The following is a 27,276-nucleotide window of genomic DNA, read 5'->3' on the forward strand; positions in this document are numbered from 1 at the left end:
GCAGCTCGTTTTGTGTCTCATTCTTGTTTTGCTGCTAATTAAGGAAAAAGAAACAAAGTGGCCTGAGTCAAGTTAATTAAAATTAAGACAGTGAATTGGCAGCAAAAAACTGGTCACTAATGAAGAAGATGGTTAGAATGAAAAGTTGCAGCCACTGCGGCCCTCCAGGACCAGAGTTCGACACCTGTGGTCTAGAGCTTAAACTACTGGATGGGAAAATACCAAACTCGAAACTTAAGCCTGTTATGAGGTGACGATGAGCTGATTAGGGTTTGAGCCAAATCGTGCAAGAGAAAGAAGCACTCGAGAGGATCTCAAATACCGTAATTTTGCAATTCTTCTCGTCAATTGTTATCATAATGACCTCTTTTATGATCAGAAACATCAGCATCAGAGCGGTAAAGAATTGCTGAATTGTTTTAGTTTGGGTAGCTTGGTTCCTCGGGCACAAAGCCTACTGACGCTCACGTCCAGATTTTTTTCTCTCATGTGTAGGACATTCAAGATAACTCTGACTTCATCCTTGGCCTTTCTCCTCAACCTGACTGGGTTTACGAGCGCCTTAATCATGAAAAAGACTCCTCATTCCGTGTGATCCATGGTCTCTCGGGCAGTCCTTCTGTTTCTCCTTCACCTTCCCCATCATCATGTCAGGAGGTTAAGAAAGAAGAACAGCAGCTGGAGGAGGAGGAGGAGGAGGAGTCGAAGATGGAAGTGCAGGTGAGGAATAAAGTTGAAAAAAGTCTCTGTGCAGCTATATGGGTTTATGTTTTTTCTCTCTTTTTCTCTAATTAAAAGCATAAGTAGTTGAATGTTAGGTGAGCAGATGGGTCACTGGGTATTCCTCAGCCTGTGTGCTGGTTGACTTTGTCTCACACTGTGATGGAATGTTGAGAAGATCACTTAACATGTTGGTGCTGTGGAAGAAACCCCCTGAGGAAGACAGGAATAGTTCAATCAATTAGTTTTTTATTCCGTCACAGATGTATACAGTCGACCCCCCAGATTCCTAGATTCCTACGTTCCTAGAGTACCCGCAAATTGTGAAAAACCACAAATTTTGGATGTGGTAAAAAAAAAAATGCCTAGAAATGCCTATTTTTATAGTTTAAACCCTAACTATGCCCCCAAAACACTTTAATTTCATTTCAAAATTGGCTTAATACATTAGCCTGAAAAACAGAATGTAAAGGTAAACCCGTCTACTGTACAGTCCTGTACTGCCGTGTCTACCGCAGTGTTAGAATGTAAAATACCGATGTTACCTCTATACTGTATGTACTGTAATTCATGCAAGCGTGTCTTCTTTGGTATGCGCTGTCATTTTCTTTGTTATAAGTAGGGTAAATACGTAATAATGTAATAAAAATACAATAAAATGTATGGGTACTCGCCAATAATGAATGATATTTATTGATGATGATGATGAATTTGCTGTGCAGTTCGATGAAGGTATGTAATGAAGATAATGACTGCACAGCAAAACAGAGGATTGGGTGGCGCCTCTTCTTCAGGAGGATTCGTATCTTCTGACGGGTGGTCTTCTGGTGGGGTTTCGTGCCGGTGTTTCTTGATAAGTTTGAGGAACATTATGATGGGAAGTTGCTGTCGTTGTTTCATCATGATGGCGAGGAGGGTTTTATATGTCTGTCTGGTTTTAGACTCAATGGCTTCGCTCACGATAACACTGTAATAAGGGGAGACCTGCTCCCTGGCTAAATGAAGCTACGCGACCGGTACGCGGCGCTTGTCGAACAGCGGAACGGCGTTGGGGGGGAAAAGATGGACTGATTGTTTCTAAACAGATTTTTAGGACACTTCTATTCAACTTCCTGGTTGCAGTTAACCTGAAACCCAACCACTTGTGAACTTCCTGCCTGCCATATGAAGAAAAGAATGAAATAAGACAGTAGAGGGCTGGGCGACAGTTAAGAAGCCCACATAGGACATGCTGTGATTCCAGGACTGGGATACCCTTTTAACTGTTAAGGTGACAAGGGGACCATTCTGGCCACCATAAGGCGACTGACTGTTCAGATTTCATGACCACTGAAGTTGCTGCGGGGGACTCCAGTTTGGTGTCTGAGTTGCTAAAGTAAAACCTTTAAAACCAACTCAAGCCCACAGACCGGTTGAGCTTTGAGTCACTAGGTGGGTCAAGCAGAAGAAAAAGAGGCAAATGTTAAAGCGAGAGATGAGAGGGGAGACTTGGGAGTACTTTGGAACTTTTGTGTGTTGAATCGTCCCACCAGACAGACTGGGATGAGTATCTGATTAGCTCAGTCCTACGAGGGTCTCTAATTTATTTGGTATTTTGTGTTCTCCTTCTGTTTATTCCTGCTAAGCTGCTGCTGCTTTTCTTTTTTATTGTTTTCCTCTTTTTTCTTCTAAATATATATATTTGAGTGGTCTTGGCTTTATTCTGATTAGGAGGCGGTCATTACAAGAGCATCCATCTCTGTTGTCCATGTTCAAAGCACTTCTATCCTACTCTTGTGTATTGCTGTTTATTGATGTCCGATTAATCAAATAAATAAGACATTTGCACAATCTGATCCGACTCTCTGTGATTTAGACGGATTAAATAAGTTGGGTCGTCCTTAACTAACAATTTTTTTTTTTTTTGTCTTCTTCGGAAGACTGCAGATGAGGAGAAGCCACAGGATGACCCCAGCACACAAACTGCCCTGTTGTCTCCACATGATACACAAGTTCAGGGCTGTATCTGCCTTTTTGAAGAGATTCACAGGGGAAAGGCAAAGGTAAGGAGGGAAAAGCTTCTAGTTTGTTTGTTTGTGTGTGTGTGTGTGTGTGTGTCTGTGTGTGTGTGTACACTGGAAAGGGGGCTTCGGCAGAGACTGTAAAATCTTCATTACATTCAACAGGACCCTCTCGATAGGAGACACTCTGAGTCAATATTCTCTGTGGTGCTCCAGAGGTAGTGACTCCTGGAGCACCTGTGTAGTCTGGGGGATGATGGGTAACATACCCAAAGTTGTCTTTGCTGTTAGGTGGCACTAATATGTGTCTCCGCTCCTGTAATATGGCTAACCTACCTGATTCATTTATCCAGGCATATGGCCTTCCCTAACCTGGTGCTACCATCCTAACAGCACAACACTGACTATAATGGAGTAGCAGAACATTTTCAGCAGAGTGTTACACACATTAATGGACCCGAGTCTCCTCTGGAAGAAGACCCTGCAATGGTCCTTTTTTTGTGCAACAGGCACAGTCACTCCAGTCTACTGCTTAGGAAGAATCATGTCCAGTACCTGAACAGCCCAGAGACGTTGGTTACAGCGTTTCAGTTTTCGTTTATATGTTCCAGTGTTCAATGCAAATTAATGGCTCTTCTTCATGAGGTGTATGCGTATTATTAAACTTTTATTAGGCTTACTTTATAACAGTGGTGCACAATTAACATAAAAAGACAACTAAATCGTTAATCGCAATTATTTGTCAGACTAAAAATGTCATAATCGTGACAGACCAGTAGTGAACAAGGCGCACACTGGATGCAATGAGATGGAGTTGACCACATTTGTCATGGAGCGCACGACTAGAGGGGGATGTCGCGGGTTTTGACACACACCTCCATGTATGCATACTCTTTTGGGAAGATTACTTCAGATGGTTAGCCGTTCGAATGTGTCCTCCTGTTTTGTACGTTTCCTGGTGGTGTCTTTGTGTGTTTCACATGTGTCCATGTGCCATGGCTACAAAAAAACGGAGGTGCACAGACAGCAGTGTGGATGTTATTTGTCAGTGCACATGAATGTGGGTCTGTGTTTGTGTAAAGTTTGAAGTATCCTGACAGATGAGAACAGGTACTCTGAGAACTCTGATTTTCTGGTAGCCCGTTGACAGGGATAAGGTACATGTTAAATCAGTCATTGACTCACAGTGTATGAGCAAACCACGTAACTGAGGTGGGGTGGGTCAAATTAGTGGCAGCAGCCATTAGTGGCCAGTGCTTCTGTGGTGGAGCCTAAGGCCAGGTTTATACTTCGCGCAACACAACGTGTGCTCCAGCGGACGCTACTGATACAAAAGCGTTGTACTGTTTAAACTTGTGCGCGTACTTTACGTAAATCTGGAAGATTCCACCAGGTGGCAGTGCGAGTTATCTTCATGGTGAGAAAACGTTTGGCTTCACTGTGTTGTGAAATACCTGAAACATAAACTAAATTCCGAGGACACCTTGCCACAATATCTCTGTAAAGGATGTTTAATGATTAAATCCTTAAATCCCGGGATGCGCCCATTCCAGCTAGCATTGGGCACGAGGCAGAAACAATCCCTGGATGGGGCATCAGCTCATCACAAGGTGAATACAAGCACATACACACACACTGGCGTCATTTTAGTGTCACCAGATCCCCAAACCTTCATGTCTTTGGAAGGAAACCCACCAGGAAAACATGCAAACTCCAGGCAGGGAATACCAGGGACGTGACTCCCTACTGTGAGGCAGCAGCGCCACCGTGCCGCCCCAACTCGTGTAATCATTAATAGTATTCATTATTTAAACTAAGTTAAATGAATTTAAATAACTTAAGACTTGGCTTACATGCTTTAATGCATTTCATCATGAAAGTGATATCAGGTATAAATTTTCTCAAATACGCTGCCATTCATTCTAATTCTGTTGTGAAGGTGCAAAAAAAAGACGGCACAGAAGATGGTATGTGAGACTTTTAAAACGTATTGTGTCATTACATTGGACAATATGCGACGCTTGAATATAAAAGCTCCACAGATGCATTTGTATGTCGGCATCTTGCTTCACCACATCGAGCCATTCATCAAACATTTGAAGCGTGCATATCGTTCCTAGAGGCTTTCTGTCACATGTAGATAGTAAACAGAGACTAACGTCACATGCCGACTTTATTGCACTGTGCCCCCCAGACTTTTTGCTATTACTGCAACTCGTGCACACATCGCGTTAATTTCTGAGGATGTGTCAAATGAACGCTGAGAAGGCGTGGCAGCCATGATGAGCATGAAGTATAAACGGGCCCTAAGGCTTTTCTGGCTAAAGCCATCTGATTGTATAATAGCCAGATGAGGCCTTGTCTCCTTAATGTAGGCCCTTGGAGAAAACTGAGGCCTTTCTATAAACAGAGATACACTTGTTGAAAAAATTCTCAGACAGTTTAACAAAAAGATTAGAAGGAAGAAGAGGAAACTGTCAAAAACATTTGGTTCCCAAACAAACAGTTTCTGAAAATGAGATTTATGTGCAAAACGTTCATATCTGGAAAAAGGAACAAAGGCTGTGCCCAAAGTCAACCTGCGATAAACAGTGCCAGTCCCAATTCTAAGTCCTTAGTCAAGAAAGAGAACCACAATAATAAAAACAGAAAATCCAGTTGTTAGAGAGATGTTTGCAATAAGAGCAGTAAAGACAAACTGAAGCACTCCTCTCCCTGCTGGCCTGATATAGGTGGGGGTGGTGCTTCAGATAATGACTACTGGTGGCGCCGCCTCCTGTGGTACCACCCACAAGGGACACAAGGTTGATGTTCAAATACATTAATACAAATATAATACAATCTACTGAAACAGTTATAGAACAAAACATAACCTATAAAAAGATCAAAAACATAATTTGAGTCCAGGGGGTTCGCAGGCAAGATCAATGGTTTCTTGGGGAATGCCACGTCCCACCTGTGTGTGTATGCACTTCTACAGGAGCAGCTGATGCAGCGGCAGGAGACCCAGGCGCTGGTGATGGAGGACATTGCCAACCAAGAACTTGAGCAAATGAAACGCTTTGATGAACTGAAGGCACTGAAACAGCGTCAGGAGCTGCAGCGGCTTCGAGATGTGGAGGAGCAGAGGTAAGACCACAGACATGTCATGTGGTAGTATTAGGGAAATATCAGTTGTTCTCCTCCTATTAGATATTTAAAGTATAAAGCTGTTATGAATGCCAGGCAAAGAAGTGTGTCTGTTTATTGTTATTCTGAGGCCAAAAAGGATGACATGAAATAAAGGTGGGAAAATGAAATGGAAATTATGTAGTCTTCTAACAGGCTGGGGTCGGGGAAACAGTATAAAGCAATCTAAAACTGGTGTCACAATAACAGACCACAGAAATCAAAAAGGTTTGGGGCAGCCACCCATGTATTATGCCTTGGCTGCAAATGGGTATTTTTGGTTGAGTTGTTCACGGGTTGGAGTCCAAAACAGAACTGATTTAAGAGTGCAAATATGGCAGATTTAAAGGCTGGGACTGGAAGTGATGTCTTTAATAGCACCCGAACCAGAAGTGGCATCATCGGGACCAGAAATGACATCTTCAAAGGTGCCAGTACCAGAAGTGATGTCCTCAAAGGTGCCAGGACCTAGCGGGATTTCCTGTGGATGGTCTGCAGAGGATTGAGAGAGAAAGTCAGTACTGCTCACCACCCCCTGGTCTGGCATGGTACTACTACTATTATTCAGGCCCTTTTGCCACCTCCCAATCGCATGTGTGTGGCACTGGACATCAAACACCAAAACACAAGTTGAAGTCAATTAAATAAAAGCTCTCCAGTGAACTTCTGTCTGTCTTTCTTATTTCTTCATTGTGTTTTTTAGTAATTATTCAGTTCTCCGATAACAATTCCTCATGCCACCATTTTAGATAGGGTGACACAATGACTTTAGATCACATGCCTGGGGTTTGTGCTCCATTGCTATAAACAATATGGTCACAACCACCGGAAAGCATCACAGAATAGTGGTAGCCAGGATGATAGCTAATCCAAGATGGCACCAGTGCGATGTCACTGTCATAAAGATATTGGGTAGGATCCAAAATGAAGACTCACCGCCAAAGCTCTAGTGATCTGTGGATGAACAAAGAATCTAATTTGTGTCCTTGAGAGAGGGAGACCTAATGGAAGCTCTGGAGTCCACTGTAATGGAAATTGTAAGTTCATCTTTTTTTCCCCAGTGTTAGGCTGCCCCGACACACCAACCTCCTCATATTATTGTAATTGTTTGATGTGTGCTGCTCTTAGGGTCGCAAGTGTCTGAGCCTGTAGGCCGATGACCCACATCACCAGCCTGTGTGATGTTACATGAGAGGCTCTCTGCAGCTTGATGGGCCTTTTTCACAATTTGGCATAGAAGCATTTTATCTTGTGAGAATGTATGGGTGACATTTTTTTTTAACTTGAGGTTTGTCTTCTGTTTGGATTGACCCTAATTTATTCATTTTTTGAACACTAAGTCAGTTCATTAAATCTTTGACTACTTGTAGTTCTTTACGGTGCATGCCACGGTATGGCAACTGTCTTAACAATATTGTTTGTGTGAATTTCAGCTCCCAGGAAGCTTTGGGGCGTCAAGAGAAGATACGAGAAAAGATGAGAGAAGAATACCGTACTAGAGCAAAGGTACAGTACTAAGGGGGTAACTGTGGAAATCTTTATTTGGTCTTTTCAGGCTTTTTCTGAAAAGGCTCCCGGCTAAGATTTCCCATCAGTTGTGCCACTTTCAGTAGTAATTCAAGGATGTACAACTGTATGGATGAATCCCACTGTATTATGTGTTTGTGTTTTATTCACTGATAACAATGCAATATAGAATGCTACTGTATACCAGTCTGTGGAATTGCCAATGTCATTCATTACTTGAGTCACAGTTGGCGCTTACCCACCGCAGCGACTTTTTTCAGGAACCGAGGACATTTTAGAAACTCCGAAACCTTTCTTGCATTCCCACTGCAGGAACTTGGGACATTTGTAGTGCTTGGTACTTTTTTTTTTTTTTTTTTTTTTTTTTTTTTTTTAAGATCCTACCCCATGGTATTTACTTTTCATTTAACTAGAAATTATCACATGGGAAAGGCTCGAGCAATGAATTGTACTGATATGTTGACCACAAACCCTGGCGCCATCTTACAAATCTGCTACTAGTTTGGACTTACTGGTGATGATGACGCGCCACACTTAACGCCATATCACCCTTCTCCTGGCCATACACTGCAGTAAAGCAGTAATCTCCCCATGTGAGCCCCCAGTCACGCCACAAATCGCACTGCAGCACTCTTCATAGCTCAGCTCCGTGGTGTGTCGTGCCATGCATCGATGCAATAAGTGCAGGGGGTGTGTAGGTCCCCCGTGAACTCCTGAATGCGCCTCACTTCGCACCGCATCACTCTTCTTTGCATGTCACATATTCTGCAAAAGGTTTACGTGGTGCAGGGCCTAAATAGTGTAGAAACTTATTGGGACCTGAAAACAAAGTTCCTGCCATGGAAATGTGCCCAATAGGGTAGTATTGCTGTTTTTTGTTTTAATGTTGTGAAATATTAAGTGTCAAGATTCAGCTACGCTAAATATTGCAGAATTTACACAACTGGGTGAGCCCTTTTGTCTTTCCCAGGGCTGCCAGCCAAGTATTTAGAATATTTCATATGGTATTGTTTGAATATGTGCAAACTTGTATTCCATAATTGTATTAACTACCTCAGGATATATTGCCATAAGGTACATGTAGATCAGTAATGTGCTGTTTTCACAGTAAGTTATTAGACTTTCATGCACAAGCAAAGCATGTAATGATAATTCACTTTGGGGGAAAAAATTTGCATTCACATATTTAAATTTTGTTTTATTTTGCTTACTGAGCCTATTTGCAGTTTAGGCCATTATGAAGAGAGCATTTGGCACAGGTAGCTCCTCCAAAGTGTAGTACGCACAGTACACTGTTCAAGGCCACAGATAGCCCACCACAAGCTTAACAGGTTTCTAAGGTCCTTACTGTTTTCTAATGTCTTACATGCATGTGCTAATCAATATGCAACACATAGCCACTGTCAGGCGCCATGATCAGTGAGAATTACTTGTTGCCTTCAAAACTCCTGTCTTCTTTACCTGAAAACGTTTGGAACACATTTATCATAACCTAGCAGAGTAGCAAATTATATACAGTGGAACCCCGATTATCTGAGGTAATGTGGACCAATTCTACATAGGATAACTAAAGACGCATGGCCTCGGACATTTCAGATGAAAAACTAAGAACATAGGAGTTTGCCAATTTACAGTATATGGTACAGTATCACTTGTAATACAGCCTCTTAGTGAATTTAATGTTCCTCGTTTCTTTGCTGCAATGTTCCTCAATTGCCTCAGCATCAAAATGTCAGCAGGTGTTGTGTCTTCCTGCTGTCCAATAAACAAAAGTGTTGTTTTGATGGTTTTTAGACAGCCTGTAAGAGAAATCTTGTGTGGCTATTCTGTGCAGTCCTCATCAGCGTATATACACAAAAATCTTAAGTGAACGAAACCGCAGAGCATGTGTACATGGTCAACTCTGGGGACACACTGACGGCAGCAGAGTTGTGCGTTTGTGCAGGTGTGAACGAGTCAACCCCCCCCATTCCCATAGTCACCAGCCCCTCAACTGCTCACTTAGTTCAGTCGAGATTAAAAGTAGCATTTACTCGCTCAGTCACGTATGGGGATGCGGATGTACAATTTAAACAGATTGTTATTTTCATGGGAATTGTTACATATGCATAATAGAAATAACTATTTTACATTAGAGAGTAATTAACCATATTAAAAAATAGTAAAAGGTAATAATTTGAAAGTAAATTTTGTTTCATGTTGCGTTCGAGTTTTTCGTTGCGTTATACAATTTTGTTCTGTTTGGCTTTGAAATTAACACTCAAATATTTTTTAAACTTACCCTTTTACTGTAAAACTTCAGTTAAAACAAATTTTTGAATTAAATTTTCGTCAATATGGCATTAAATTTTGATTCTGTTTTTGGACTTGCATTGTGACAATGCAACGTATAAATGCCCATGAGTGAATTTCGTTTCTTTCGGTCTAATAAATAAACTGACTTTTTTGAATATTTGTCTCTGTGATTTGTTAATTGTCGTGGCAAAAGCTCTTCTAACGGGAAACTGTAAACGTTTTAATACGAATGGCATATTTACATCTTCTTTGGTGTCTCATGTTATCCCCTGAAGATGTACTACATTACCTTTCTTGGATAGATCCTTCTTTCTACAGTAATTCAGCCGGTGGAAAACCAGACGGTGTTAACGGTTGTAGATATTCTTTGTGATATTGTAAGTTGATGTTGTCATCTTCCGCACCATCACCACCAACTGTTTCAGCAGAGTCTATTGATATGCATGTAACTAATTTGCCATGTAACCAATTGACAATTTTCGCATTAATTCATTTGACTTCATCATTTCTCGGTGCTAGGATTGCCCGTGTATTCATTTCTTGTGTTGATAACCCTTCGTGATGAAATTCTTCAATAAGATTTGGACAGAATACGTCTTCTTTAATTGGGAACTTAGAGTGAGGAAAACATAAAAATTTATAAGAGCTAAGAGAGCAGGAACTGTGTCTGTCAAAAGCATTCACACAAATGAGAGGTGAAAGGACCGTGTGCGTGAGTGAATATTGAGAGGAGGGTGTGACTTGAAATTATCTCTTCAAAAAAGTCTTGTCTTGTCACAGGATTTTTTTTATATAATAGAGAGATTATACTCTAACACAAATACAATACAATACAATGCAGTTTATTTTTGTGTAGCCCAAAATCACACAGGAAGTGCCGCAATGGTCTTTAACAGGCCCTGCCTCTTGACAGCCCCCCCAGCCTTGACTCTCTAAGAAGACAAGGAAAAACTCCCAAAAAAACCTAGTAGGGAAAAATGGAAGAAACCTTGGGAAAGGGAATTCAAAGAGAGACCCCTGTAGGTTGGGCATGGAGTGGGTGTCAAAAAGAAGGGGGTCAATACAATACAATTTCAGTACACAGAACAGAACAATTCCTCAATATAGTAAGAAATAAAAAAAAATAAATTTTAGAAGTACAGAGTAGAATTTAACAGTAGATGATATATCTCATAATAAGATTTGGATTTGTGTAGAGTCCTGGAGACCTCATCCTTCAAGCTGCCTCCCCCATTTGGCCATTCCACGGCTGAAACAGTGCTGGGCCAGCCAATCTGATGAAAGGACCCCTCTTTCCCACGATTCCTGCAATCCTCCATCTGGGATGACTTTTCCTTAGGCAGGCAAAACAACTTGGCAGGTGGGCCGTGGCACCAAGTGCCACATTTGAGTACCAAGAAGAAAAACAGAATAAGTGAGGGTTAGTATACAATTATAACTATCATGTTACTTATGTTTTAGTGCTAATGACTAACAACAGAGATGCAGTCTGTACAGTTAATCAGCAGCTCTAGTCAGGGTGTGCTAAACTGAAGTAGTGAGTCTTCGGCCGGGATTTAAAAGCTGAGACAGAAGGGGCATCTCTTATAGTAGCAGGCAGACCATTCCACAGTTTAGGGGTCCTGTAACTAAAAGCTCAACCTCCCACTGTTATTTTATTAATCCTTGGAATCATAAGCAGACCAGCATCTTGAGATCTTAATGTGTGCTCAGGTTTGTAAGTCATGATAAGTTCAGACAAGTAAGCCAGACCTCGACCATTTAATGCTTTATATGTTAAAAGAAGGATTTTGAAATCTGCCCTAAACTTAACCGGGAGCCAGTGTAAGGATTTAAGAACTGGAGTTATGTGTTCGTATTTTCTTGTTCTTGTAATAATTCTTGCAGCCGCATTTTGGAATAACTGGAGGCTGTATAGAGAACAGTTTGAACATCCAGTGAACACCTCATTGCAGTAGTCAATCCTACTAGAGATAAATGCAGGAATTAGTTTCTCAGAATCCTGTTTATTTAAAAAGCGCCTTAATTTCCTAACATTTTTAAGATGGAAGAAACATGTTTTGGACAACTTTGTAATATGCACTTTAAATGATATGCTAGAGTCAAAGATAACTCCTAGATTGTGGGCTGATTCAGTAAAATTGACTGGGATTCCAACTGAGTTAAATGATGACAGAATATTGTTATGATCAGCATCATTCCCTCCAACAATTAACATCTCTGTTTTATCTGTATTTAAAGATGTATTAACACAAAACCAATCATAAATTTAAGGTGTGAAAAGTAGTAATAAATTGCAACCAATCTTTTTGCAGTTAAAAGGCTTTTGCAAATGGATAACTGGATTTAACTGGATTAATTGTATTTAATTTCTTGTAATATTTCTTAATGTATATTTTGGAGTTTTTTTTTCCCCATGTCTGATTAGTCAAGAACAAAAACATTTATTTCTATAGCACATTTTCATACGAACAATGTAGCTCAAAGTGCTTTACATGATGAAGAAAGAGAAAAAAGACAAAATAAATAAGAATTAAAATAAGGGAGCAGTAATTAACATAGAATTAAAGTAAGGTCCCATAGCCAGGGAGGACAGAAAAAACAAAAAAACTCCAGACGGCTGGAGAAAAAAAAAAATCTGCAGGGGTTTCCAGGCCATGAAACCAGCCAGCCCCCTCTAGGCATTTTACCTAACATAAATGACCTCAATCAGTCCTCATGGTATTCGGGGTTCTCATGGAAGGACTTGATGATGACGGTCATGTGGACTTCTGGCTGTGTAATCCATCAATGTAGGGACATCACGGTGCTTTGATCAGGTGGTGGTGGCACAGATCGCCACCACAGAAAACCAGAAAAAGAACAGAAGAGAAACGCAGGGATTAGTACGGATTTTGAAGCCATCATGAATAATAATGATGATAATTAATTGAATATACGGAGCATCAGGATTAAACTAAGATGAAGCTATGAGAAAGCCGTGTTAAAATAATGAGTTTTCAGCAGTGTTTTAAAGTGCTCCACTGTATTAGCCTGGCGGATTCCTATCGGTCAGCTATTCCAGATTTTAGGTGCATAACAGCAGAAGGCCGCCTCACCATTTCTTTTAAGTTTAGTTCTTGGAATTCTAAGCAGACACTCATTTGAGGATCTAAGGTTACGATTTGGAGTGTAAGGTGTAAGACATTCCGAAATATAAGATGGAGCAAGATTATTTAAGGCTTTGTAGACCATAAGCAGGATTTTAAAGTCAATTCTAAATGGCACTGGTACCAAGTGTAGTGACATCAAAACTGGAGAGATGTGCTCGTATTTTCTTTTCCTAGTTAAGATTCTAGCAGCTGCATTCTGCACTCGTTGTAATCGATTGATGTCTTTTTTGGGTGGTCCTGAGAGGAGTGCGTTACAGTAATCTAGTCGACTAAAAACAAAAGCGTGAACTAATTTCTCAGGATCTTGCAATGTTATAAGAGGTCTAACTTTTCCTGTATTGCTTAAGTGGGAAAAAATGCAGTCCTAGTAATCTGTCAAATCACACGCCCATTCATCCTCAAGCCCACTTAAGTGAGTTGATGGCCATTGGGAGCTAGGAATCTACCGTATCTGTGCAGCTTTCAGCAAAAGGCGTGATCCCATTTTAGCTAAGGTGTAAGTGCATCATGGGGCACGCTTAGTCATACTGGGTCATCAGTTAAACACTTGCTTTTGATGAATCTATTTGTTTGAAGCCTGTGAGGGTCCCAGTGTGATTAGTTTGGCAAAGTAAAGATAAAAAAAAAAAATCTTGAATTACGTGCACCAAGATGGAGTGACTTTTGACATTTTTCTGGAGGGTTGATAGAATAAGTTAAATGTTTGTTGCAATCTAATTTGATTTATTTTTTCATTGTAACTGCAAAAGAGATCATTTTGGGGTTTTTTGTCCACCCACTTTCTTTTTTTTTTTTCTCAGATGCGGGAAGCTCGGGAAGCAGAGGTCCAGCGACAGAGGGAAGCAGAACTCCTGCGTCAACGGCAGATGGAGGGGCGAGAGCGCCTGCGAAGGTTGAACTCGATCCAGGAGGAGGTGCTGCAGTTACAGCTGCTTATCGACCCTGCAGTTTCTCAAACTGGCAGTGAGTTGTCAGAGTACAGGATTCGTGGCAACCAGTTATGTGGCTTCATTTCTGAGGTCATACAGGCAAGCTCACAGGTAACTGTCCTGTTTTGCTCTGTTGTCTTGCCATGGCACTTCATTCATAAGTACATAAGCGCAAACACGTATGCACAATACACACAAATTTAGCGTTCTTAAATCCTCTATGGCTTATAGGGGGCGCCACTGAGCCCCAAAACCACAGACACAATTGCACCACCAAAGTCCCAGTTCAATTAAAGTGTTTATGATTTAAACAATACCTTCATGCAGGCTTCTTTTGTTGACAATGCAGCACAACTCTTTCTCTTCTTTTTCTTCATTTTTCTTTTTCTACACCCCCCACTCTCCTCCACACCTGAATTCAACTCTTCCTGAGTCGATTCTTGGGCTCTCTTTTTAACTCCAGACCCGGGAGTACTTCTTGTGCTTAATCTGTTGTATCCAGGAGGCACTTCTGGGTCAGGCAGGACCACAACAACAACAACAACATTTATTTATATAGCACATTTTCATACAAAAAGTAGCTCAAAGTGCTTTACAACCACCATGATCTTTGCAACATTACTATCCAAGAGCGCCTCTTGGCGGCCCCCACAGAACCCGGCAGGGCTGGCCCACTGGACCACAACTTCTATACTGGGGCTTCCCAGACAGGATGGTGCCATCCAGTTTATGAAGGCACATTCTGCCCATAGCAGGCTGTCGGCCACTGTGCCAACCTTCCAGGTTCCCGAGTCCATCCCAGATTAGCCGCTTAGTGGTTGTTAGGGCACAACTCTTGATGTAGTCGCTAAAACGTTCTTCCACTTCCGCGTCCAGGCATAGAAAGGAGATGTCGCTTCCTCCTTGGCCTTCCGTTATCAAGGTCTCCTGTCCAGGTAAGGGAGAGGTGTCCATACTAGCTGGGACACCGGTTTGTCTGTCATAGCACCTAATCTAATGCAAGGTCATGGGGGAGTTGAAGCCCATCGCAACAACACTAGAAGTTACTGGGTCTTCAATTCAGATGCTCACATAGGTCTGAGTACATTCCATTTTCGTTCACAAAGAGCGTTTCAGTAACAATACATATGTTTGGGACATTGTGAGCATACAGCTGGATGACTTGACATGTGGTTTATGTGACATGAGTAACAAGATTTTTTTCATGGGCTTTTTCATATTGTTAGCTGTTGTCCACTGTTGGACACCATAGACACCTAGTATACTGGTATACTGCTGACTTGACATTCTAAGTGGAAAATTCCACAGTAGGGGTCTCTGTTGTAAAAATTTGCTTGTATTGAAATGTGAAAATATGCATACGGCAAAAAACATGAAAATACGTACATCAAAAAAACCTGTTGTGGGCATATTTCTACTTGGTTTACCTTTTTAAATCTCAATCATCACATAAACTAGGAGGCTTTGCCCCCTGCTTGCTTCGCTTGCCCACCCCCACTCCCCCAACCAGGGCGTGCTACGCGCCAGCCAACTTCGTGTCTATGCTGCTCGCGTTGTGAAGGGGGGGCCGGGGGGTGGGGCTGAACGAATGCTAAGGAGATGCGGTTGGATCAGCTGCTGGCTTTCTCCTGCTGCTGCCGAGCTGCATGTTCTGTTTGTTGCGCTGTGCGATGATCATTTAAAAGCCTGTACAGCAGCTGACCTTTTTTTTCTCACTGCCTTGTCATGCGGTACTTTAAAGTGTCTACAAGAAAATCACGTATTGTCCCCTTCCAAGATTTTTTGTTTATAATAGAGAGATGCGTTACATGTGAAGCTTAGACACATAAATGATGATCCAGGGTTTGTCGTATCCCACAAGGCAGCAAACGCTGCAAGAACAATCAGTGGAATTGGGGTCCCGTATTAAGCCTCAGGTGCTGTTGAGCAGTAAAACACAGCCAGTGAGCTTTGTCTCCCATGAGGTGACACGATGACACCTGCACGACAGTTAAAAAGTGTCACACAGCTTAGAGGAAATATAGATTGTAGCGCCTCTCCTCTGCGTTCTGGGGATAAATAGTATATCACTACTTACATTTAATATTTGCTAGGTACACTTGTTGCAATAGGAGTGCAGTCAATTGCTCCAATTACATCTGAAAAATGCTGCAACTTGACTTTTTATATTGGCAAAAACATGTTCTGATTTTTTGTATGTACACTCTCAACATATGAAAAGCAATTGAACCACCTCACTTGGCAGGTTAATGGCTTCCACAATAGCAGGCATGATGTAGTGAAATTTAGCTGAGATACCCGGAGCTATCTGTCCATTCTCTGAGAAATGACCACACATAACCGATATGAACTGACAAAAAAGTTTTTTTAGTGCAAATACAAGGCATTGTCCCTTTTAAAAGGGAACTAAATACAGTCTGTACATCACATTCATCACTTTTGAGATATGCTTGTCATGTCAATACACATTATAATGTAGCGACTCTGCTATGACCAGCATGCATGTAGCGGCACAGCATCTCTCTATATATAACTATATCTAACTTATGTATATATGGATACACTGTATCTATATAAGAATAATAATAATTTTATTTATAGGGCACTTTACATTAGCAGTAAATCTCAAAGTGCTACATAAAAGTTTAAACAAAGGCAACGCAAGATAAAAACAGATAAAGCAACAATGATTATAACATTCTTGTTAATAAGCTTTCCTAAATAGAAAAATCTTTAGCTGTTTTTTAAAACAGCCCACAATCTCTCTCTCTCACTATATATATATATATATATATATATATATATATATATATATATATATATATATATATATATATATATATATAATATAATTAAAATATACAGTGAAACCTCGGTTTGCGAGCATAATTCGTTCCGGAAACGCACTCGTATATCAAAGTGAATTTCCCCATAAGAAATAATGGAAACTCAGATGATTTGTTCCACATCCCAAAACTATTCATATAAAAATGATTAATACAAAACATAAAGTAAAAATACATAAAACAAATTAACCTGTACTTTACCTTTGAAAAGAATCATGGCTGGTGTGAGTGAGTTTCTAAACTGTTGTGGGATTCCACCCAACGGGACGACACGCGAAAGAGCTTCCCAAAGCAATCGCAGTCTCCCAGCGCTGTAGCAGTTCACCGTAAAAGCAAATCCGAAAAGATCGCGGACATGCTATAAGCACCTGCCGTCGATGGGTGATACACGGAACATTGTAAATGTGCAGGGCCCTGCCTGACTACTGTGTCTGTTTCAAGCTGAATAAAGCTGGTGTTGCTAATGTACTGAGACTCAACTTTGTGTTTTAGTGTGCAAGACGGGGACTCGCACGTCACAGCGCGCACACAGTCACGATGCTAATGCTGTAGTAAACAGTATACGCTCGTACGAATGTTTACTATGAGTGAGGCACGCGACTCACACAGAGAATTGGAGATGATTGCCCACAATCCCACAGCAAGAGAGAGAAGAACCATCAGCTCAGTTGTGATCACATGACACTCAGCAGACAAAGCATATACATACTACTCGTACTGCAAGACCTCTTGTTTATCAAGTCAAAATTTATCAAAAATTTTTGCTCGTCTTGCAAAACACTCGTAAACCAAGTTACTTGCAAACCGAGGTTCCACTGTATATATTCCACGATACCGAGGGGAGGGCGGGGGGGGTCCTCCTCACTCACGTGCCAACCTCTGTTCGAGTCGCTCTACCTCTCGCCACGTGCTGGAGCGTACCTTGCCTTCACTGTGATACCTGTTTGTTCAGCAGACATTATCATGTAGAGATTGTTAAAGGAGTAACGTGTAGTGTTTCTGAGAGAGAGCTATGTCCTGATTGCCAGAGATGTCATGGCCATGTGCTTTTTTCCTCACGTGGGGGTTGCTCTCCCGTCAGAGCTGAGCACGATCAGATACAATGCCAGCGTTTAACGTTGGAGCGTACCTACCTTCCGCTTGGCTAGAATTACATTTAAAAAATTTTTTTTTGTTATTGATTATTTTATTACATTTCATTATTTAGTCTCCTAGAAAGTGAGCTCACAGACTCTACTTGATGGGAGAGTCTGTCAAAAACCACTTGAAACATGGAATGCTGGTTACTAACAGGCTTGGTTGGGAGATCCACATTAACATCCTGATGCTAAATCACTGATTTTCTTCAGACACAGTTTCCAACCCCTGAAGACGTGTCCAACAGTGAAAAGGCTCTACAGGACATGAGGGGAATGATTTCCTCCATGCAGCAAGAAGTTACTCAAGCCTTACAGTTGAAGAAGAGGAAAGAAGAGGAGGAACTAGCAAGACAACAGCAGACTGTGCAGCAGAAAGCAAATGAGCCTGTGCAGCCATCTCCAGCTCCCAGCTCTGGACAGAAAGTGAAAGTGAAAAAAGAAGGTGAGGAGCAACTAGTGGAGTGAAGTGGGAGTCGGGGATGTAATGTTGAGAGAATGTAAAGGGTGGTTGGAGGGGAAAATGAATGAGGAGTGTAGTGGGGAGCAGGTGAGAGATCACACAATTAGAAATGGAGCAAAATAGTGGGCTGAGCATGGCGATGGCTGCTGCTGTCACTAGAGAGATGACCTGAAGTCTGTAAAGCATTTCATACATCCTGTCACGAGGTGATTTCCCAACATGAGAAAGTAGTCCTGTTCTTATCCTTGTGTTCTCAGGGCTGCAGACGAAAGCCGAGCCCACCACTCTAGAGAGGTACCGGCAGCTGCAAGACCTGTGCAGTCAGTGTGCCCAGTCGTTTGAGGATCTGAACAGCAGCAGAGACTCCCAGGTAACTTGGCGGAGACGCCACGCAGGATGCTTCAGAGGCCCTTTATACAGTCAGCCAGAAACTCTGTACGACATTTCAGATTTTGTGTACACATTTTTGGATTTTATGTACTTATAGAACACCAAGGTAGAAGTAATACTAAAAAAAATCTACTCAAGTAGACGTGTTACAAAGACAAATGTTTTCTTAAGTAAAGATGTCTTATGTTGAAAGTACTCAAGTAAAGGTAAAAAAGTAAGCTCCGAAAACAATTATTCAAGTAAATGTAAAATTTTGTTACTTTAGAAGGAAAAATAGTAAATATCCTCAAATATTCATGCTGTGCATTCGAAATTATAAGCAAAATATAACTACTGTAGCAATAAAACAGATTTTATTTGCTTGTATAAATCTATTCTATAGTGCCTTTCTCGTCTAGCTATCTATTGTATAGTGCCTTTCATGTTTGTCTATTGTATAGTACCTTTCACATCTATCTAGCTATCTATTATATAGTGCCTTTCATGTCTATTATATAGTATCTATCTCTGTCTGTCTCTATCTATCTTTCAATAAGCTTAGCCTTTACATGCCTATGAAATACAAAAAATATTTTAAGAAACTCTAAACAAAGCACACAGCAGCCTTATTGGTTTCAACTTCTAATTCTTCTTGTATACATCTAGCAAAATGGTCATCTCATCAGTTGTAAAGCACATTGTACTCCCCTCCACCGGAAAGTAATTTAAAGTCAAGGGCACAGGCCTTGTATTTTAACTGATAGCAGTACACAGCAGTAAATAAAATATGAATTTGAGAGGACTGTTGTATTCTTTATTTCGATTTTGTTGTTGTGTTTTTCTTTTTTAAGTTTTCATGTGCATAAATGTACAAAAATGCAGTAGAAAACCTCACATACAAAACTACACCTGTCAATTCTTCTATTAAATAACTAGGATTGACTGATTGAATGCGTAAATTCCAAACATAGAACAGATATGTCATGACTTTATTTTCTGACTTTCTACTGGATTTCAGCCTATGGCAACATCTTCATTTACAAAAAAAAAAAAAAAAAACTGAGTACCTGTGAGTGTTTTTTTTAACTGATGTTTCTTAATCTTTTGCAGACTAAGAAACTGAAAATGGAATTGCAGAAAGCAGCATCTATACCAGTCAGTCAGATCTCTTCCATCTCAGGTATGTACACTTAGTCATTGCAGTTTACTCATGGACTTCACCTCACCTCTCATGTAATTGTCAGTCAGTCAGTCATTACCCAACCCACCACATCCTAACACAGGGTCATGGGGGGTCTGCTGAAGCCAATCCCAGCCAACACAGGGAGCAAGGCAGGAACAAACCCCGGGCAGGGCACCAGCCCACTGCAGGACACACACAAACACACATCAAGCACACAATAGGGACAATTTAGGATTGTCAGTGCACCTAAGCTGCATGTCTTTGGACTGTGGGAGGAAACCGGAGCACCCGGAGGAAACCCACGCAGACATGGGGAGAACATGCAAACTCCACGCAGGGAGGACCCAGGAAGCGAACCCAGGTCTCCTTACTGCGAGGCAGCAGCGCTACTACTGCGCCACTGTGCTGCCTCATGTAATTGTGTTATGCAATCTTAATACATAATTCGCCAGCCTCCTCACTCACTCACTCACGTCCGTCCGAAGCCAAATGCGCAGTCGCCTTCTGCGCACGTCCGAAGCCAAATGCGCAGTCGCCTTCTGCGCACGTCCGAAGCTGAATGCACAGTCACCTTCTGCGCAGCTGCCCAAAAAACCTTACGAGACCAACATCGCGACAGGCGGCGGATTTACGGCCGAGAAAATTCAAAGAGAAAGGCAACTTCGACCAACATCCAACTCCAACATCGCGGCAGGCGGCAGATTTACGGCCGCAAAAATTCAAAGAGAAAGGTGACTTCGATTAAAGCTCTAGAGGCGTGAAAGGCAATTTTGACTACAGCTCGAGGCTGATTACACATTCTGATTCAATTACGCATTCAATCAATACACCTACAGTATATCAGGTTTGTGGTGCTTATACTTATTACTATTCCACTCGTGCCCGTTTCATCTTACGTTGTCGAAACGGGCTTTTTGTCTAGTATTTATATAAAAAGCGAAAAGTCGTTTCTAATGAAATGGTGTTCCAAATCCAATACAGTGTACAAGGTCATTCCCATGGTAATACTTACGGTATGTCACAAGCAAATTGGACTTCTTACTAGCAGTATGGAGAGATTCTCTCTTCTGTTTCTGAGGTCCAAACCCCCACTCCCCCCATTTCCTTGTGGTTGCATTTCACGCAGTTGTACGTCAGGGTGAACACTCATTGGTTGTCCTCTCACACATACATGTAAACCTGCCCCCTATGTCTTAAAACCTGATCCCATCAGGTCGAGGCAAGTCATTCGCTGGTTGGACTGAATCGCTGGGATGTGAAACTACATGAGTGGTGCTCAGGGGAGTCACAGTGGCTGTTCTTAACTCACTAAGATGATGCAAATGAAGGTTGCAACTGAAAAAGTTTGTAGTGTGACGTGGCCTTAACATCGTATTATCCGATCTAACTGGTGGAGATGCCTTTTATTATGGGGCATGTTGGCACCAATTCTAAGTTACTGTGATACACAACTGTAAATTTAAAAAAATTTAAAGAATTAACTGGTTCTAGAAACAATGTGATTGCAGCCTTAAAAACTGAAATAATTAAAATACCATATCATGCCAATTCCTAAGCCAGCCATATCCTGAGCAGGGGTGCGGGAGTCTTTCTCAGCAATCATAGGATACAAGGCAAGAACAATCTCTGGACACACACACTAGCGCCAGTTTAGCAACGCCACTTTGTCTAACCTGCATGGCTTTGGACTGTGGCAGGAGAGCAACGTAGACACAGGGAGGACCTGAAGCATGAATCTTGTCCTCCTGTCCTGTCCAAAATTAAAATACTAATCATAGAAATTTACATCTCTCTATTATAATAAAAAAATCTTGGGACGAGACATGACTTTTTAAAGAGACTTTTGGGAAGGAAGTCCCGTGAGACGGAGACTTTTAACATGAGACTCTTTCAAGTCACGCCCTACTTAACAACCATTTTCAAACAAGACCACAGTCATCTAACCTCTCAGTCACGTGAAAGCTTTTGTCAGACACACATCCTGCGCTCTCAGCTCTTATAAATGTTATCAGGACAATAACTTTATACGTTCTAGATTGACATGTCAACAATAAAGCGAAGAAGAAAGAGCACCATGTCGAAAAGAGACCCAAAAGTGTTGTAGAGAAGAGAATGCAAAAAAGAACAATAATAATCTAAGTGCAAATTATAAAAATAAGGAAAGTAATAATCAGCCCTGACCAAGTGGAAATTGAAAACCGTGCATGTCCAATTGGGGTCAGAAATAAAAGATAAAGTAGAACTTCATTTCAACAGGTGACAAGAAAGGTAATGTAGTACAGATTCCGCGACTAACATTAGACACCAAAGGAGATCTTGATATGCCATTCGTATTAAAACGTTTACAGTTTCCCGTTAGAATAGCTTTTGCTATGACAATTAACAAATCACAGGGACAGACATTTGAAAAAGTCGGTTTATTTATTAGAGAGAAGGAAACAAAATTCATTCACGGGCAGTTATACGTTGTGTTGTCATGATAAAAGTCCAAACACGGAATCAAAATTCAAAGAGATCTTCAAGAAAAGTTAATTCCAAATATTGTTTTTACTGATGTTTTAAAGTAAAAGTTAAAATAATGAATTTGTAACAATTCCCATGAAAATAACAATCTCTTTAAATTGTATATCCGGTTATCCAAACCCGGGGGTTGGCGAGCAAAGCCAGCAGGGGGTGGAGTCGCCTAGTTTAACCAAAAAAAAAAAAAAAAAACCTAAAATACTCCGAAAACAGGAGCTGGAACTGGACATAAATTCTCTTTTCTGCAGGTTCAAAGCTAAGAGAGGTCTTCGACAAGATCAGCATGCTGCTGTCGGGGCGACTGGTACAGTCTGGTGGAAAGTCCATCTCTGTCACTCAGCACCCACAAGGACTGGACTTTGTGTGTTTCAAGCTGGCAGAGAAATTTGTGGTAAGTCTACTTGAGAATAAACAAATGTCCTTTATTTTATATAGCACCTTTCTATTTTAAACAACATCCCAAAAAACCCTGCACTTATAGTTACAGAGTACAACTGTTTCCACATTCTTGTTTGCATTCGGAGGACTGTCAGGTTAAGTTACTTATTCAGGGTCACAAAGAGGGTCGGGGGGGATATGTAGCTATAGAAATAATAATAAACAATTCATAGAATGCAGCTTGAAGTTCTGTGCAAGAATTGCAACACAGTTAAATTTAAATATATGATATAGATTTATAAAGATACCAGTAACGGCGCACTGCACGATAACATGCAATGAATCCACTTGACTTGAGCATTCCTAGTTTTCATCCTCTTTCTCTGTACGTTGTCACAAAACTCACAATGAGACCTAGCAAGGTTTGGGGCAGCCACCCGTATAATATGGTATCCTGGCTGCAAATCGTTTTTAGGTTGATAGCACTGCTGTGCACTAGTGATGGGTCGTTCTTGAACGATTCGTTCATTTTGAACGAATCTTTAATGTGACTCGGGAAGAACGAGTCGTCTCGTGGGAGTGATTCGTTCAGTCGCGCATGCGCATTTGCGCAACTTTCTATAGTTTTTTCGAGTCTTCGGGTTTTTCAAGTCGTTCGTTCATCACGTGACAGCCCCATAAGCTTAACCAACTCAGTCTGAGCCGGAAAGAGAATTGATTAGTTCATCTCTCGAGTCTTCAGGTTTGAGACGTTCGCTCATCACGTGACAGCCCCATAAGCTTAACCTAAGCAGTCTGAGCCGGAAAGAGAATTGATTAGTTCATTCCTCGAGTCTTTCGAGTCGTTCATTCTTTTGTCACGTGACCACTTACCGGCTCAGTAGTAGCGAATCATAGACTAAAGACCCAGGTAAACAATGAATTAATATTTTCTGTTTCTTATAGCATTATAGTTTTGTCTTGTTTGTAGTGTGATCAACATTTGTGTAAGCAGTAGATGTGTTAGGGAGGTAACAGGTAACATTTTAATTATATTTTGCTAAAATGAACGAAATGACTCGAAAAAAGATTCGTTCATTTTGCTGAACGAGACTCGAAAGTCCGAGTCAGTAAAATGATCCGAACTTCCCATCACTACTGTGCACAAAACTGAGTCCAATACAGAACTGAGGGAATAGGGAAAAGGTGGAGGCTTTTAAAGGGGAAGACAGGAAGTGAAGTCAAAGGGGTCAGGCTCATGTAGGTCTTCTGTCATTGGTGCGAGCCCAGACGTGACATCACAGGGGCTGAAGCCGGCAAGGTCTCCTTCCATTGGTTCGGTCCCAGAAATGACGTCAAGAGGACCAGGTGGAATCTCCCGTGAATGGTCTGCAGGCAAGGGAGAAAAAGAGTCAGTGCACTCTGCCACATCCCGGTATGTCTCGGAACTGCCCTTAGTCAAGCCCTTTAGCTGCCTCCCATGCGCATGTGTGTGACAGCGTTTACCATTCGTTTGCTCACAGGTTGATGCGTTTGCTGCTTCCTGAGCAGATCTTCTTTTCTCCACCCTAGTGGCCCGCTTCTTCTCTTCTTTCCTCATCATCTTTTCGCATTAAAACTGATTAAGTCAGTTTTTGTGTTGCATTTGCTTAGTATGTTTTCCTAAGCTGGCACTTAAGTCTTCAATCTGCCTCAAGAATGATTTAAGATATGAAAAGGTAGGGGATGTGACGGCGAAGGTCGTAGGGAACTGCGCCTCGTACACATGCGCCGCATGGCCACCCTGCTGCCCGTTGCAGAGAGTTGATTCTACAATAACATAAAATAAAAAGAGTAATAATTCCAAACCTCTTCGCTTTTAATATAAAGCTGTAGTGCAAAGTTTCAGCATAGTATATGTGTAACAAATTTCAGGCTACAGGTTATTTGATTTTTGACCTTGACCTTCCTGGGTTGACTTTTAACTTTGGAGTTCAATCATCACCCCAAAAACGAATAGTAGACGTCACGTAGTATATGTGTACGAAACTTCAGGTCAATAGGTCAAACGGTTTGCGAGCTACAGGTGATTTAAAGTCCTAGACAGACAGACAGACAGACAGACAACCACGGTAGTTTATTATATAAGAGGATAAAAGAAATTGTGGTAAAATGTTCTACTGAAACTTTTATTAATAATATTAATAATAATGATTCTATTACATTAATTTTTTGCATATTCCTAATCCAATTCAGGGTCATGGGAAGACGGATCTTATCAGATTAAAATCTACCACAAGTCAGGAAAGAGTCCTGGACTGTGTGCAAGTTCATACCATAGTCTAATCATGGAGCCACTTTAGATGATGATATTTATTATTGTTATTATTTCTTTGTTTCTTTTTTCTTAAGTATGTAGAATAGTTTTACAGTTAATAAAACCATTACCTGCTTATTTACTATGACAGCTGATGAAATGGAGACATTAGCTTATTTAAACATAGATGTGAATAGAGGAGAAGAAAGCAGACCCTAGGAAATGAGATCCGACAGAAAACAAACCCTTGGCTGCCTACAGCTGTTCATATTTCAAGAACATAAATACTTGCTGGCTTGGGTCAGATGACTACCCAACCCGTCCTAAGCGTTCTGTAAGGCACTTCTCCATTGGTTATTGGTCTTTGGCATGCTGATGAGACACAAAAGATGACGATTCCACACGTTGACTGCCACTGTGGAAATCGATTAATTTGTTCCCGATGGCAATGTAAAATCAGGGTGTTATTTTAATATTCAGTATTTAATATTACAAATACTGAAATATCCCACAGAAACTGCGATTACACTGATCCTATGGGAGAAATGGGGGTTTGGTTCCAGAGAACCTTGTTCAACATACACTGTTGCTTTCCTTTGCCATGTAATTTTGTGCACCAGAAATCAACGAAGCACATCATCACACGTTTGCACTTGGTACCACTTGGCAAGACACTTTGATTAGCACAGCGCTTCACTGCCATTGTTGAAATATAATGCATTTATCTTAAAAATGGTGTGAAACACTGAGAACATGTGGAATATTATCAGAACATGGAGACTTGTTAACACCACAGAAACTGTGAGTACAAGACTGCAGCTTTCCTTGGTGAAGCCTGTGCCACGGCTGCACAATAAGCCCCTCAGATTTTTTCTAATGCGCATGGCTCCAGATATGTGCAAGTACACCACGGGTGTTTCGAATGGGTCATACGTTTACAGAAGCAAATAAACAAATCGGCAGATAGTGAGGATTTACAGTACTGATGAAATGTATTTTGTTATTCAGCAGAACTCACAATAAAACAAGTATTTTCTCTTAAAGAAAGCTATTTACGTTACCACATGGTGCATGGAACAGAATATTCTTTGTGCACGGCAGTTGCATGATAATAGAGACTTTCAATCCAATTCACTAACTCGACTTGGTCTAACAGGTTAGATCTTGTACAGTTCATTCCAGTTGAATGTCACGTTTTCCATTTGAACTTCATAGTGGTGAGATGCTAATCTTTGAAATTTCAGGTTTTTCTAGTGCTACGTATGCAAAGTATTTACTGTAATCTGATCAGAAAAACTGACTGAAAGTGAAATACTTTGTTCTGTTCTGTGATGCCTTGCTTTTTTTTTTATATCAGATGTCCACTCTCCTCCTTTTACTGTACATGTATTAGCTGCAAATATGCCCATTTTTGAGCGCTCCAGCCCCAAGGACAGTTTACAGAATAACTTGTAGGTTGCACCCATCTTCTACGAGTTCACTTGTGTATAGTAGTCTATTTATTAAAGGATACTGAAGTAGAGTTTGACTGGAAATGTCGGCCATGATGGATTTTCAGATTTGACAGGTACCAGTGTACTCCTTTGCTCCACTCCGGCTCTGTCCTGCCTGCCTGTTATTTGGAGCTGCTTTTCCAAACTCTTTCTTGTATATGAGTCATGCAAGTGCCACGGATGCCAAGTCCAGTACACGGTGTAATCTGAACTACACTGTATTATTTAATTTAATGATTCGTCCTCACAGGTGGCGCAGTGGTAGTGCTGCTGCTTTGCAGTAAGGAGACTGTGGAAGATTGTGGGTTCGTTCCCCGGTTCCTCCCAGTGTGGATAGCACTTTGAGTACTGAGAAAAGCGCTATATAAATGTCCTGAATTATTATTATTACACTCAATTTTTCACTATTTTATTGCTTTCATCCATTTTATTAACTAGGGGGCTCTACCCCCTGCTCGCTTCGCTCGCCAACCCCCAGACTGGCGCTATACGATAGCCACTTTGCGGATCTGCTGCTTGCGTATGGGGAAGCGGATGTACAATTTAAACAGCTTATTTCATTGGAATTGTAACATATGCATAATAGACCTAACTAATTTACATTACAGTGTGTAATTAACCATAGTAAAAAATAGTAAAGCATAATAGATTGAAAGAAAATTATGTTTCATGTTGCGTCAGAGGTATCCATTGCGTTATATGTTTTAGTTCTGTTTGGCTTTGAAATTCGCATGCATATACTTATTAAACTTACACTTTTATTGTAAAAGTCAGTAAAAACAATATCGCATTGAATTTTCATCCCGTGTTTGGACTCACATC

General features: G+C 41.0%; 1 protein-coding gene across 1 annotated transcript in view; it reads left to right on the plus strand.

Moving 5' to 3' along the window:
- gle1 (GLE1 RNA export mediator) overlaps positions 1-27,276 on the plus strand; it is a 44,250-nt gene that overhangs the window by 3,266 nt on the left and 13,708 nt on the right. The window contains exons 2-10 of the mRNA XM_028808601.2: positions 496-720; positions 2,640-2,762; positions 5,701-5,849; positions 7,322-7,394; positions 13,663-13,902; positions 17,987-18,218; positions 18,494-18,606; positions 19,716-19,785; positions 22,557-22,699. Of these exons, the coding sequence (XP_028664434.2) occupies positions 496-720; positions 2,640-2,762; positions 5,701-5,849; positions 7,322-7,394; positions 13,663-13,902; positions 17,987-18,218; positions 18,494-18,606; positions 19,716-19,785; positions 22,557-22,699 (1,368 nt within the window). The remainder of the gene's footprint in view (positions 1-495; positions 721-2,639; positions 2,763-5,700; positions 5,850-7,321; positions 7,395-13,662; positions 13,903-17,986; positions 18,219-18,493; positions 18,607-19,715; positions 19,786-22,556; positions 22,700-27,276) is intronic.

Source organism: Erpetoichthys calabaricus, chromosome 9 (assembly GCF_900747795.2).
Source record: "Erpetoichthys calabaricus chromosome 9, fErpCal1.3, whole genome shotgun sequence".
NCBI lineage: Eukaryota > Metazoa > Chordata > Cladistia > Polypteriformes > Polypteridae > Erpetoichthys > Erpetoichthys calabaricus.